General features: G+C 42.0%; 1 protein-coding gene across 1 annotated transcript in view; it reads right to left on the reverse strand.

The window, feature by feature from the left end:
* The window catches only part of FAM241A (family with sequence similarity 241 member A), a 28,907-nt gene extending 13,685 nt beyond the window's left edge, over nucleotides 1-15,222 (reverse strand). The window contains exon 1 of the mRNA XM_065405158.1: nucleotides 15,130-15,222. Within this exon, the coding sequence (XP_065261230.1) occupies nucleotides 15,130-15,222 (93 nt within the window). The remainder of the gene's footprint in view (nucleotides 1-15,129) is intronic.
* Between the last annotated feature and the right edge of the window lie 1,000 nt (nucleotides 15,223-16,222).

Genomic DNA, 16,222 nt, shown 5'->3' on the forward strand with positions numbered 1-16,222 from the left:
TTTTATTGTAGAAACAATATTCACAGTGGCAGAATATACTCACAAAGGCTGCTGTGGTTATCCATCTCACCTTGCTTCAGCATTTAATCACCTAAAAAACCTGTTTATTGCTAGTAACTGAGCTTCATAATTACATTTGCACCACTAATAACACTATCTTTCCTAAAACCTGTATATTTCTGTGTCAAGTTTTAAAACAGGATCTTAACCATAGACATCACTATCAGCTCAGTCTATGATTTATTTTTGCAGTTGCTTATCTCTAGGGAACAGAAGAACACTATAAAAACATGCTGTTAAAATATTTTAGGACATTTTCTTATATTGGCACACCCAGTAATCCAGGTAAGGTCTGTCAAACACTTTTGAAGAATTAGTATAACCTTTTGCTTTGTGCTCTCTACAGCTACTAATCTAACCTGGTGGCAGTGATCAACTGTATTAAAACAGCCTGCGTAAAATGTTCAAAAGCACCTATATGGTTTAGGAGCTTAAGTCCCACTTTCAAAAGTGATTTAGGCACTTAAGAGGCTATGGGCTTGTCTAAACGAACAATTAGTTCATGGCAGGCTGAGGTGTAAATCTACCCCACATGAGCTTGCCATGCACTAAGTGTCCATGTAGACCCTGCTACCAAATACTAAAAGTTCCCTAGTGTGCTTTGATGTAACCTGCTTTGAAGTAGGAGGGGTTTAGCACAAATCCCACTGACTTACAATAGGTCGAGTGCTGCTAAATCACTATGGCACTTTTGAAAATCTCCCCCTTATCTAATTAGCTATTCTGAAATTGCTTTACATAAAGACTAATACAGGTAGGTGAAGATCGTACAATGATTAAATCAGAACACTTAACCTTGGTGTCACAAATGTGCTTGCTTTTCAAGCTAGAATGTCCATACATCTTTGTATCTGCTCAATACAAAATATAATTTGAAGTCTCTCTACATTTTACTTGTGGCAAGTTTGACATGCCATTCACAGACTTGCAAGACTGCCTGTGGTCTATTTTCAAGAAAGCACATGACAACTTTGTGGTTTACATACGGTTAGTAGGCAACACACTGTTTCTAACTAAAATGGTCTCTCTCCCCACCATCTCATCCTGAATAGGGACCCAATGATGATAATCATTTTAGCCACTTAAAAAGTCAATATTATACATTAGATCCCATTATAGCACATTAAAACATGATAAACTCCCAAATAAAATTTATGTATAAAAATCGCACAGTGAAATAGTATGATTCAAGCAACATTAAAACAAGATCGAGGAAACTTAGCTTTGAATTTTTACTTCTAAATAATTTAAAACAGATTACTGTATAAATCTAAGGCTAACAATGTTAGTTGCAAATATCTCTTTTCCAAGGCCCAATTCTGTAAGGTGCTGCATGACCTCTGTTCCTACTGAAGTTATTATGGGTGCAAGGTTAAGCCACAGGGAGTTCCAGTTATACTTCTTGCAGAGTAACGCACTACTCATAAGTAAGGATGGCAGAATTGGACATATAGGAAATATATAACTTTTCAAGCTCAGGAAGTTAGTTCTTTCTATTGCACATTGCAGGGTGGAGTATGTTAATATAGAGGGGCTTCCATTTTTCACTTTCTGTTATCTACAAAACAAGTTGGCTAAAGGGCGTCAACAATCAACAGAAGAGAAAGCAGATGAATTAAGATAACCAACTTCATTAGAGCATTGCAGCAATGATTATGGTTGGTATTACAGTTTTAGTATAAGTCCCTGTTTACAGACATTTAAGTTTCTGAAGAAACACGATCTGGTCCAACCTCTACCACATCTGTTCTTAGTTTAAAAATGACTCTTTGTATGGAGAAAAAACGTAAGTTATTGAGCTTGGTGCAGGAATTACTGGGTGAAATTCAATGGCCTGTGTTTTGCAAGTCAGACTAGGTGATAATAATAGCCCTTTATGGCCTTAAAGTCTATGGCTTAAAGTCTATGAAATAAAACTCAATTCAGCCATTTTTAAGTTATCAGAGTATTTCAAAACAAATCAAAACAAAAATACCCCAAGATTTTTCATGCTTTAAGAGATTTTAACTGCATTTTTGTGTGCTCAGATTTCATACAGATGGGTTATTTTAAAAAAATCTCATCACAGAGTAATTGTTCCACATGAGCAGAAGAGTTGAACTGACTAGACTCTTCTCTTCTTGTTAGTACAACATCAGCACCGTCTGAAGGAGCAGTAGAAGAAGTGTGAATTCCCTTAGGGGAGGAATGTCTAAAAACATATAGTGGTGTGTGAAAATGTGACATTCCCATAAACTTTTGCCAATTTAAAACGATTGTATTTTTAAGGTTAGGGAGGAAATGCGAAACGTAGACCTAGGGATTGTGTAGGAGGGGAGAGAGGGAGTTTAAAAAAAAGAAGGGGGGGGGGGCTGCCACTGAGTAATGGGGAAAAAATTATTTCCATCAGAAACAACAGCTCTTGCCAGGTTACAGACAAGAAGCACTATCTCCAGAATAACCGATACAAGTATCAAGACATGGCATAAGCCATAAATAAGGACAAATCACATGCACAAAGTTACCAAAAGAAAGAAATAATGGAAAGAATAGCATACTTAAGATTATCACCACATTCACCTTAAATGTGGAGGGAAGGGGGGGAAGCTTTGGATTTAAATCTGAATTGATATTTAATAATAAATGTCTAATAGACACAAGAAAAAGAAAAGAAGGGTTGGTACCATTAAATGGCGAAATAAAAATTAAAACAACCAAGCAAGACCACAATTGTTTCCTGCAGTTTCTAGCATTCACATAACCCAGCTACTAATTTTATCTCACTAAGGGTTATTTTCACATCAAGAAGCAGTGTGTATGGCTGATGGCACGCATACTTAAATGTCAAAAAATGCCTATGAAACTTGACCTTTTAGCTTTATATTTATTTGCTGAAAAATACTCAACATTAAACACAGGAAGCTCTAAAGATGTGACAAAGCAGGGTCTCTAGAAAATACAAGGTAAAATGAAGTTCTTAAGTCTAGATCTGACCAAAAATACCAGAAAACGGATTACAAAAGCAGATGTCAGAGATATTCATGAAGGAATCAATCATGAGCACCTTCACCTCCCATGGAAGGACCCGAAGTATGTAACCAGGCTACGTATTCAGAGTAACACAACAATCAAGGCTGGGAAACAGAATCCTGAGCACAAACATGTAACGGATGTTTGCTGGATATACAGCTGCTAATACAACACATGGAGGAGTAGAATACCCAACTCTCCATGCACTCAGAGTAATCTGCTAGATAGATCAAGATGGTGGTTTGGCTAGATTGTGATCCCATTTGCCACAGATACCCCTTTGACAATCGCTTGGGCTACCTACACATAGCCTCTGCCTGCATTCCTGCAGACTACCTCCACCGAGCTCTGCTTCCTAATGCTGTATGTTCTCAAACCAGAGCAGTTCTGCTGTTTCTTAAGCTTTCCACTGCTGTGGGGAGGGTCAGGATTTCAACCTATTTCCAAACGTAACTTTGAATAATAACAAAATAATAAAATATTATTACTTATTATTATTATTTTACTTGGTTAAATACAACAGGATTTGGCTCAGAGTTAACCAGCAAGGATATTTTTGCTTTTCTTATTTCCTTCCCTCTTCTATCATTAAGTTAGAACGGAGCATCACACAGGAAATGTGGTAACCTTTCATCAAATGTTGGGTTTTATGAAAGTTTGGCATCATATTTACCCAAAATACTTTATAAAACCAATCTTGCTGTTCACCAACCACAGGAACATACCCTATAATGTATTCACATGCACAACTCCCACTGAAGTTTATTTAACATGCAGATTGATGGCAGAATGCAGCCCGCAGCCTCAAAAACTGATGATTAGTGCCTTTGACCTTGCAGTTCTAAGTGACAATATAGATTTTGATATTCAGACAACAGAATACTGGACAGAAAAACAGTAAACATCTAAACTGCTTTGGGCAAAATGACTGGTTCACTTCCTAGAACAATGTTTATTCTTCTGCATATAAATTAAAAGGCTAATAGATAGAAAGCAAATGAGGAAATTAAACAGTGCTTGCAGATGATAGAACAATGAGAAAAAAAATTTCCTGTATAGGAAAACTGCCAAGACCACCAGTATTTCTGGAAATAGTATCCATTAAAGATTTCTTTTCTAAATTTAAACAGGGAATTTCAACAAAGCACATGTGGTATTAGCACAGAATGGTATCTGGGTCCAGTATTCATCACAGCAAAAATATATAAACATCTTTCATATTTTGAAAATGAATATGTTTTTTAAAAAATGAGAGATTAATTGAGCTCCCTATGAAAACCATCATATCTTAGTCAGTCATACTACCTCCCTGTTGATGCCACATTTGATAACAAATGCCAACAAGATCACCATCAGCAGCAATAAGCTTCAAAATGCCAGCAGAAGTTTTAAATAAAGTTTTTATTAATGTGTTTCCTGCCTTGGATACTGAAGTTCTCTATCCATATAACAGGTACAACCCTGACAAGGGTAGTGTAACCTTCCATACATCATCCACAAATGTGCTTCAGCCCTAACCTGGAAAGAATACTTTAAGAGCAAGAATGTAGTTCATTTTCCATGTTGATTCAAATTCTTGGCCTCTCTGTGTGTGGATCTGTTTTCAGGACAGAGACCTAAGTTGTCCTCAAATATATAATAATTTGCCTCTGCGATCATGGTCTCTTAACTCTATTGACTCTCAGCTTTGGAATTCACTTCCCTTGGTATGAAATAACCAGAATTTGCTGATGTTAGAGAATGCTGCAAATTTCATCTGTTTCCTCTGCCTTTTAGCAAAGGGGAGATGAATCTAGGTTGGTAATATTTCGGTGTGAGCTATTTTATGTTTTAAAATATCCTTTTTGTTAGCCTTGTTTTGCTATGCTGGATTAGCTGCAAAGTTTGCTGATTGTTTTTGTATAGATTTTGCTTTTAAATTTGTTACAAGAACCAGGAGTTTAGTATTTGGGCTTTTAATTTACATATAATTCAAAAGAAATAAGATACAAAGGCCTGAACAACCAGAAATAAAATCTGAGTAGAAATAAGTGACTTGTTTTTATAGAAGGAGAAACAAGAGCAAACAAGAATAAGCTTGTAAGGCTGACCAAAAAGATAAGGAATAAACTAGCAAACAATGAAAAGAAAAGCAACTGCTATGCAAAAGTTGTATTCAGCTGTTAGGGCAACTAAAAGTTCAAATACGATGATGCAAACCACAGGAAAAAAGAACTCTAAGAGTACTGTCTCAAGTTGTTATGGCAACTGAAATCTCAGCACAGCAACCAAGTGAACACTATCCACAAGTTTTATTTCCTGCGCATCCAGATCTTTGTGAAATAGTATACTATAATGAATTTAGATGAAAATAATATTTTATGAAAACACAAAGCAAGACCTACCCAGCCTACCCTATGATTTATCATCATGTTGCATCACATAAAACATTAAAATAAGGCAAAAACAAAACCCAGGAAATTTTAAGACAGCAAGAAGGAAAACCATTTTAGAAGTTGCGCTCCATGTTTCTCTTTTAGATGCATCTTCCTTCTCTTTCAAACTATACTAAGATGCCTCTATTGCTATTAGAAATTTATCCCATCCATATTATTTTGTATATATTTGACTTCAGTCCCTTTTGTGCCTGTCCTTTCTTTATGAAACCTTTTCTTGTATTTCAGGGGTCGGCAACGTTCGGCACGCGGCTCGCCAGGGTAAGCACCCTGGTGGGCCGGGCCAGTTTTATTTACCTGCTGACGCGGCAGGTTCGGCCGATCGGGCCGCGGTTCGCCGTCCCGGGCCAATGGGGGCGGCGAGAAGCGGCGCGGGCGAGCGATGTGCTGGCCGCGGCTTCTCGCCGCCCCCATTGGCCCGGGACGGCGAACCGTGGCCAGTGGGGGCCGCGATCGGCCAAACCTGCCGCGTCAGCAGGTAAATAAAACTGGCCCGGCCCGCCAGGGTGCTTACCCTGGCGAGCCGTGTGCTGAACGTTGCCGACCCCTGTTGTATTTAAACATCTCCAAATATGCTTGAGGCATTTAAAAAAAGTGTTATTTAAAAGAAAACATTTCAGAGAAGGGAGAAACTATACTGGACTACTGACTGGAAAACTGTTTAATATATAAAGGCACAGTTCTGCCCTCAGATATACTTGAAGTACAATTGTCTACTATTACAGTTACACTGATGTAATTTAGAGCAAAACTGGGCTATAACCTACTGTCTGTAATTTCCAATATGTAATGCTGTATGAGTTCTAGTGAATGGGTGAGGTGAATTCCCCCTTTTCCCTGCCACTGCTGAATCCCATTTTAAGAATAAGTAATCAGGACACTAGAATTTTGGTAGGAATTCTGTAAAATTAAGTAGCATTCAACTAGTGGAAAATATGCATGAGAACATATTTTCACCAATTTTCCAGTACCGTAATTCTGTCTATGTGCATAACTGCCAAGAAATCAAGGTCCTCTGTTAACTGAAAGACCCCTTTAAAGTATTCTAGCCTTCGACCCTTTAACCAAAAACAACTTTAAAATGTGTATTGGAAATGTTCCAGTCAAAACTTTTAAAAGATGTCTGACTAGATATAGTATTAATTGGGCAGAGAGATAAACCCATATACTGCAGACGAGAAAGAGAGAGACTGTTAGGTTTTATATTTAACTGGGTCTGGAATAAACCAGAAATAGTACTTGAGGCACCACAATTTCTATTCTTAAGGGTAGAAGTTTGCTTTTGAAAACACGCTGATCCTCTGGTAGTTTATGATTTAAATGATGTAGTCATTGCCTCTGGTGGAGAGAGGAAAACTATCAGTGTCCATTGATCCTGCAGTTTTGTGAATGATGAAATGTCTAAGAGCGGGCTGACACAACACAGGCCTCTGTCAAGTTGACATGAGTTGGAGACAGCAAGATAAGAGTGAACTTAAAACACCAGAGACCTATAAAATAGCCTGGAAGGCAGAAGTTGCCAGTGCTGCTATCATGCAAAAGCAAAATGTAGAGGCCACATCTGTAGTCACTGAAATTATCTTCTTTGACTTAGCTTCTGTTATTTCCATACTTGAAAAATGCTTGTTGAAATCTTCTTTAAAAATTTCAGAGCTTCAAAACCTAAACAGGCTGACCAAATAATAGCTGCGTTTATAACCTGAAATATCTCTGCCTCTAAAAAAAATTCTCCAAGGAAAACACCAAGAAGAAACATGCTTTCGGAAATAAAATACTGTTAAAAAATGACATGCTAAATTTGGTACAATTGTGTGCCTGGACCAGTTAACTACTTTATGTGCATAAATGCCACACATTAATTCTTGCATCTATACCACATACTATATTTGGGAGGAAGTCAGATTTTTGGCTTAGCTGTCTGGATGGCTGAGGAAACTCAGGCTTGTGATCATGTGGCTGAGCTAAAGGAGAAGCTACCTATACCTCATTACATCTAACCAAGAGTGAAAATCCTGGTCTCAATGAGGTCAATGGGAATTTTGCCATTGATTTCAATGGGACCAGAATTTCCTCCCAGGTATGATAGTGAGGCAAGACTTTAAACCTGGACTACTCTGAGCAGAGACAAAGAGTTTTTGGTACAAGTCCTACTTCTTGTTCAGCCAATCGCTAAGAGAAACAAGTTTTTTTACATTTATAGGAGATAACGCTGCCCTCTTCTTATTTACAGTGTCACCAGAAAGTGAGAACAGGCATTTGCATGGCACTTTTGTAGCTGCCAGATATGCTAAACATTCGTATGTCCCTTCATGCTTTGGCCACCATTCCAGAGGACATGCTTCCATGCTGATGATGCTCATTAAAAAAATAATGCTTTAATTAGACTTGTGACTGAACTCCTCGGGGGGAGAACTGTATGATCCCTGCTCTGTTTTACCCGCATTCTGCCATATATTTCATGTTCTAGCAGTCTCGGATGATGACCCAGCACGTTATTCATTTTAGGAACACTTTCGCGGCAGATTTGACAAAACACAAAGAAGGTACCAATGTGAGATTTCTAAAGATAGCTACAGCACTCGACCCAAGGTTTAAGAATCTGAAGTGCCTTCTAAAATCTAAGAGGGATGAGGTGTGGAGGATGCTTTCAGAATTCTTAAAAGAGCAACCCTCCGATGCAGAAACTACAGAACACGAACGACCAAAAAAGAAAATCAACCTTTTGCTGGTGGCATCTGACCCAGATAATGAAAATGAACATGTGTTGGTCTCCACTGCTTTGTATTGTTATCGAGCAGAACCCATCATCAGCATGGACGCTTTTCCCCTGGAATGGTGGTTGAAGCATGAAGGGACATACGACTCTTTAGCGCATCTGGCACGTAAATAACTTGTGACACCGGCTACAACTGTGCCATGAGGATGCCTGTTCTCACTTTCAGGTGACATTGTAAACAAGAAGCGGGCAGCATTATCTCCTGCAAATGTAAACAAACTTTTTTGAGTGTTTGGCTGAACAAGAAGTAGGACTGAGTGGACTTGAAGGATCTAAAATTTTACAGTTTTATTTTTGAATGCATTTTTTGTACATAATTCTACATTTGTCAGTTCAACTTTCATGACAAAGAGATTGTACTATAGTACACCTCTACCCCGATAAAACGCGACCCGATATAACACGAATTTGGATTGAACGTAAAGCAGCGTTCTGGGGGGGCGAGGTTGTGCGCTCCAGCAGATCAAAGCAAGTTCAATATAACGTGGTTCACCTATAACACGGTAAGATTTTTTGGCTCCCAAGGGCAGCGTTATATCGGGGTAGAGGTGTACTTGTATTAGGTGAATTGAAAAATACTATTTCTTTTGTTTTTTTACAGTGCAAATACTTGTAATAAAAAATAATTATAAAGTGAGTACGGTACACTTTGTATTGTGCTGTAATTGAAATCAATATATTTGAAAATGTAGAAAACATCCAAAAACATTTAAATAAATGATCTACTAATCGCGATTAATTTTTTTAATCGCGTGATTATTCACGATTAATTTTTTTAATCGCTTGACATCCCTAGTAATAATCTGATAAAGGCTAACCTATTTTATGGAATGGGATAGGGAACTAAAACCAGTTTCAGTTTTGTTAGGTTCTATGGGTCCATTAATACTATGGACAATGCATTTTTCCGTTTAATAACAATCAGTATTTAGTACACAAGGAAATTAACGTGTAAGATCATTGGTTCTCAAGTATAGAAAATGACCTATATCCAGTATTTCTGAAGGATGTAAATCCTCCATCACCCCCATACACGTAATGCATATGCCAATTATGAAATACAATATGTGGATGGGAAAGAGTGCTTTCTGGAACCCTGCAGTGCTTATTTTACTCCCTGGAGCATGAGAGTAGATTACCCTTATCTTACCATACATAATTACAAAGGATATTAGTAATAAAATTATCCCATCCCCTTTTTAAATCCAGTCACAGCACTAATTATCTGTGATCTCCTGCAAAAATGAATTTCGCAGTGACTATACATTACACGAAATGGCATTTTGTTTTATTCTTTTTAAGTTTACCTGTCATTAATTTCACTAAGTGATCTCTTACTGGTATCATCTTATTAACAGGCTTAAATAGAATTTTAAAGTCTAAGGGTTTGGGATTTCTTAAACAGACTGATATCCCAATGAAAAAAGAGTACTATTACTCAATAGGAAGATAAATATTAAAGGAGCTTATGACTGAAACAATTAGAGGAGGTTTTAGTAATAATAATTACTAAGGAGAAAGTGTATTATTTCAGCACAAATCCATTTGGTCTGACCCTACACAGGTTGGGTCTGTTCCAAGTGGATATGGAAAAACATGGTGAGGTGATGAGATTCAGAGCCTGGGCCAACTAAAAGCCTTCATGAAGGCCTTGGGCCAAAATTTGCTCTCATATACAACTGGTATTAGTCCAGTGTAACTCTACTGAAGTCAGTGGATTTACACCAGTATAAATGAGCAGAATCTGGCCCCTTATTTCTCCTTTTGCACCATGGAGCCTCCCCTCTTCTTTAAATAGCACAGCAAGATTTGCTTTTAAGACAGGAAAATGGAACATAGGAAAACACATTATGTCAACAGCTTGTTCCTGAACTACATAGGACTTCATGGTCATTTAATGAACTAGGCTGTGAGAATAAACAGGACAATATAATTAGGCCACTATCGATGCTTCAGTTTGATCTCTTTAGAACAGGGGTGGGCAAAGTACGACCCGCGGGCCGTTTTAATCCAGCCCTCGAGCTCTTGCTGGGGAGTGGGGTCTGGGGCTTGTCCCACTTCAGCTGGGGAGTAGGGTCAGAGGCCACTCTGCGTGGCTCCCGGAAGCAGCGGCATGTCCCCCCTCCGGCTCCTACGCGTATGGGCAGCCAGGCTCCGCTCCGCACACCGCCCCACAGCTCCCATCGGCCGGGGACCACCAATTTCAGAAAGGGGAACTACACAAAAATGAGGTGGTTAGTTAAACAGAAATTAAAGGGTACAGCACCAAAAGTGAAATCTCTGCAAGCTGCGTGGAAACTTTTTAAAGACACCATAATAGAGACTCAAATGTATACCCCAAATTAAAAAACATAGTAAGAGAACAAAAAAAAGAGCCACCGTGGCTAAACAACAAAGTAAAAAGCAGTGAGAGGCAAAAAAGCATCCTTTAAAAAGTGGAAGTTAAATCCTTGTGAGGAAAATAGAAAGGAGCATAAACACTGGCAAATGAAGTGTAAAAATACAGTTAGGAAGGCCAAAAAATAATTTGAGGAACAGTTAGCCAAAGACTCAAAAAGTAATTGCAATTTTTTTTTAAGTACATCAGAAGCAGGAAGCCTGCTAAACAACCGGTGGGGCCACTGGACGATCGAGATGCTAAAGGAGCACTCAAGGACGAGAAGGGCATTGTGGAGAAACTTAAATGAATTCTTTGCATAGGTCTTCATGGCTGAGGATGTGAGGGAGATTCCCAAACCTGAGCCATTCTTTTTAAGTGCCAGATCTGAGGAACTGTCCCAAATTGAGGTATCAGAGGAGGTTTTGGAACAAATTGATAAATTAAACAGTAATAAGTCACCAGGACCAGATAGTATTTGCCCAAGAGTTCTGAAGGAACTCAAATGTGAAATTGCAGAACTACTAACGGTAGTCTGTAACCTATCGTTTAAATCAGCTTCTGTACCAGATGACTGGAGGATAGCTAATGTTACGCCAAATTTTAAAAAGGGCTCCAGAGGTGATCCCGGCAATTATAGGCCTGTAAACCTGACTTCAGTACCCGGCAAACCGGTTGAAACTATAATAAAGAACAATATTGTCAGACATGTAGAGGAACATAATTTGTTGAGGAAGAGTCAATATGGTTTTAGTAAAGGGAAATCATGCCTCGCCAATCTACTAGAATTCTTTGAGGGGGTCAACAAGCATGTGGACCAAGGGGATCCACTGGATATAGTGTACTTAGATTTCTGTACATAGTGTACAGAAAGCCTTTGACAAGGTCCCTCACCAAAGGCTCTTAAGCAAAATAAGCTGTCATGGGAGAAGAGGGAAGGTCCTCTCATGGATTGGTAACTGGTTAGGAACAAAGGGTAGGAATAAATGGTCAGTTTTCGGAATGGAGAGAGGTAAATAGTGCTGTCCCCCAAGGGTCTGTTCTGGGACCAGTCCTCTTCAACATATTCATAAATGATCTGGAAAAAGGGGTAAACAGTGAGGTAGCAAAATTTGCAGATGATACAAAACAACTCAAGATAGTTAAGACCCAGGCAGACTGTGAAGAGCTACAAAAGGATCTCTCAAAACTGGGTGACTGGGCAACAAAATGGCAGATGAAATTTAATGTTGATAAATGCAAAGTAATGCACATTGGAAAGCATAATCCCAACTACACATATAAAATGATGGGGTCTAAATTAGCTGTTACCACTCAAGAAAGAGATCTTGAAGTCATTGCGATAGCTCTCTGAAAACATCCACTCAATGTGCAGCGGCAGTCAAAAAAGCGAACAGAATGCTGGGAATAATTAAGAAAGGGATAGATAATAGGACAGAAAATATCATGTTGCCTCTATATAAATCCATGGTACGCCCACATCTTGAATACTGTGTGCAGATGTGGTCACCCCATCTCAAAAAAGATATATTGGAATTGGAAAAGGTTCAGAAAACGGCAACAAAAATGATTAGGGATATGGAACGGCTTCCGTATGAGGAGAGATTAATAAGACTGGGACTTTCAGCTTGGAAAAGAGTCGGCTAAGATTGAGGTCTATAAAATCATGACTGGTGTAGAGAAAGTAGATAAGGAAGTGTTGTTTACTACTTCTCATAACTCAAGAACTAGGGGTCACCAAATGAAATTAATAGGCAGCAGGTTTAAAACACATAAAAGGAAGTATTTCTTCACACAATGCACAGTCAACCTCTGGAACTCCTTGCCAGAGGATGCTGTGAAGGCAAAGACCATAACAGGGTTCAAAAAAGAACTAGATAAATTCATGGAGGATAGATCCATCAATGGCTATTAGCCAGGATGGGCAGGAATGGTGACCGTAACCTCTGTTTGCCAGAAGCTTGGAATGAGCGACAGGATGAATCACTTGATGATTACTTGTTCTGTTCATTCCCTCTGGGGCATCTGGCATTGGTCACTGTCGGAAGACAGGATACTGGGCTAGATGGACCTTTCGTCTGACCCAGTAGGGCCGTTCTTATGTAAATACAAATATATTCATAATATTGTAAATGTGTAATGAACACTGTTCTTTGCTTGAATCATCTACAGAGCCTGCAACCCAAACATTTTGCCACTATGTAAAATGTGATTATTAGGGCACTACCAAATGCAAAGCCGTGAAAAACGCATCACGGACAATGAAATCTCATCTCCCCTGTGACATCTGGCGCCCAGCTGGGGGCTCCTTCCCTGCGCAGAGTTCCAGCTGCTAGTCCTGGTGGGAATGGGGAGAGACAAGACTTCCTCTTCTCCAGTAGGGGCTGCTTCCAGGGCAGGTCAGACCCACCTCTGGCTGCAGGAAGCTCGGCAACTCCAGCTGTCAGTCCCCCTTGTCTCTCTAATATCCTGAGACAACATGGCTACAATACTGCATACTACATTGCTATTAACAGATGAAAGGACATTTTAAAAAGTCCTTCTAATTAATTGGGGCAACTCAACGAAATATTGATGTGAGACTGTTTTTGGAAGTGCAACACTTTGTTTTACAGGTTTTTGTTGTCAAGACCAACATCTAAAGTCAGCAGCAGATCTAAGTCTAAAGCCTCCAGTCCATTAGCACAGAACTCTGCATTCAGGTGGGTATGCACTAGTAGAGCCTGATGCAGGACTGGAACCATTGTGAAGATATCAATAATTATTCTAAACATTCCTCCTCACCAAATCGGATTTCTCTTATTAAAGGAGTGGGGGAAACAATGCCACCTCACCACATAAGTGATTCTGACTATTAGAGGGCATAATAAATGTTACTGTGCTATGTAACTGCATTTTATGGAGGGATGTTGTTGACCATGATTAACTGCAGGTTAAAAATCTGCAGTCCTATAAAATACAATTTGAATTGTTTGTTATACGTTTGTTATAATAAGTGGTTGCATAATCATCTTTTACCTCAAGAATGAATTTCAAGTAGATCACCTAATTTTTTTTAATAGTAGTTTATCAATATACACTTACTGCCTCTCATGCACTTTGTATTATTGTAATGTCTTTTTGAGTCTTTAATGTATTTGGTTGCTCCTCAATTTTCTCTTGCAGTTCAGACCAGTCCCGAACTGAAATTGCTAACTGAGGAAGTTGTGTGCAAGGCTGCAGGAACCACAGAAAATTTATTTTGATGGCTTACACAATACAAAAACTGTACTATTTTTTAATGATCCATACTCTAAAGCTGGATACTATTAAATCTCGTTTGCAGTTTTCCTGCTTAAGATGGAGTGACTGAAGATCTTATTGAGATAGGGAGATAAAAAGTGATGAATCTGATATAATTTATAAATCTGCAGGGGAGATACCAAAATCTTGACACCCCTTAAATAGCTAATCCCAGCTCATCAGAAAGGTCCCACATCCTCTCCCTTTTCCAGACCTGGTGACCAAAGCACCAGGCTGCCAGGTGACTTGCATACTGAGGTCCAGCACACTCACCAGTACCTCAACCACCATTGCTCCAAGCCCTATGCTTCCCTGGCTCCTTTGCACTGAAACCTGGACACGTGAAAACCCGGACAGCGGGTATCTTCTTGGGGTTGGACATCGCAACCTGCCTGCTCCTGCCATGGACAGTGCTGCGACTCCGGCCCGAGCTGGTCCTCGTGGCAGGCCATTCCTCTGGTGTGCAGTCCGGAGACCGTAGCACCCAACACACCCACCGCGCAGCCGCCCCTGCACCGCGCAGCCGCCCCTATCCAAAGGTCTCGAGGCACAGCTGCTCCCCGCTTCGCCCCGGAGCCCACCGCTCCACCTCTAGGTGCTACCTGCTGTACCCACCCCCTTCACTGTGGGGCGGAGGCCATATACCCCTGCGGCCAGGCACTTGGGCTGCATTGCCCCATGGTCCTGGGCGGGACCGTGCCTCCTCCCTGGTACAGCCGTGCACGGGGTGACCCTGCTGGGTCTGCCTGTGCCTGGTGCTGCACTTGTTGCTGCGGGGAGAGTGGAGAAACACCAACCTGCACCAGGGTTAGCCCCGGGTACAGCCCCCCCATGATGTTGCCCCCCCATAGCACTGCCCGCTCCCCCGGCCCCAGATCAGCCCCCCCCCATGGCGCTACCCCATACCCCCAGGTACAGCCCCCTCATGGCACTGCCCCCCGCCCCAGGGACAACCCCCCCACGGCACTGCCCCCTTCCCCCCCATGGCGCTGCCCCCTCCCCGGGGACAGCCCCCCCCCCATGGCGCTGCCCCCTCCCCGGGGACAGCCCCCCCCCCCGCCCCGGGGACAGCCCCCCCATGGCGCTGGGGGAAGAGACCAGCGGCTGCTGTCTCTGTTAGCAGCTGGTGCCTGTTGCTCTGGGGCGCGGCTGCCCTACCCTGTCCCCGAGGCGGGGAAGGTGAAACTGACCCGCTCCTCTGGCTGCCGGCGTCTGTGCCGGGCTCCCGCAGCTTCCGCGTCCCCATCGCACCCGCAGTCTCCGGGCGGCAGCAGCCCCGCCATGGAGCCCATTCCCCTCCGACACCAGCGCCCCCTGCTCCCGGGGGCAGCCTGGCCCTCAGCGCCGCCGCCTCTGCCCGGGCGGGGGGCGAGCCCCAGCGCGCCGCTCCGCCGCACAATGCCCGCCGCGGCCGCTGCCTGGCAGGGCGGGTCTGTGCGGTCACGGGGCCTGGGGGAGGCGGCGAGCGCCAGCACGGGGTGGGGAAGGGCGTGGGGCTGGGACCCGTGGGGCTGGCTGCCTGCCTGCGTGAGGCAGAGCGGGGCAGCACGTGTCTGCGGGCGGAAGGACCCAGCCTGGGCGTGCGTCTGGCTGAGGAGAGGGAGGTGGCTAGGGCTGTGTACGTGAGGCTGAGCGGCGGCGTGAGCGTTTCTTAGAGGCGCGTGTGTGTGAGCGAAGGGAGGCTGAATTTTTATATTCCAGCACTGCCAGTAGGAACACAGAACTAAAGACAAAGCGCCAGAGCCCTTCCCTGCAGGATCGAGCTAACTCCTACCGAGTTCAGGGGAAGCGATTCACGTCCTGCTGTAGGGCAGAATGTGGCCCTGACACTCAGAATGTAATATATTGTAATCTGAAGGCCCCACTGGACACTGGGGCTATTTTATTTTTCTTGTCACCGTTTTAATATTCTTCCCTAGATTTCCCAAACTTAGTCCACACACTGCTGGTGGTGGCGGCCACCAGATCATATGCCTGAGAGCTGAATGGTTATATGGTGCAACTTGCTACTCCTTATTTCTAGCTTCTAAATTCCAATAAAAGCCAAAACCATATTAAAAATGTTCCTGTCACCTTATCTAAGCAATGGCTGTAGGCAGGGCCGGATTTACAGTTTACGTGTCCTAGGCACAGCATCTTCAGCACCCCCTGTCCACAATTGACCTTCCTGTATTCAGTAAAAAATGAAACTTCTAACCCACTTTTAACTTTTAGGCGCCCGTAGGATGCCGGTGCTCCAGGCATGTGCCTAATTGGAAATCTGGCCTTGGCTGTAGGGAGCTG

This window comes from Emys orbicularis, chromosome 5 (assembly GCF_028017835.1).
Source record: "Emys orbicularis isolate rEmyOrb1 chromosome 5, rEmyOrb1.hap1, whole genome shotgun sequence".
In the NCBI taxonomy this organism is placed as follows: Eukaryota; Metazoa; Chordata; order Testudines; family Emydidae; genus Emys; species Emys orbicularis.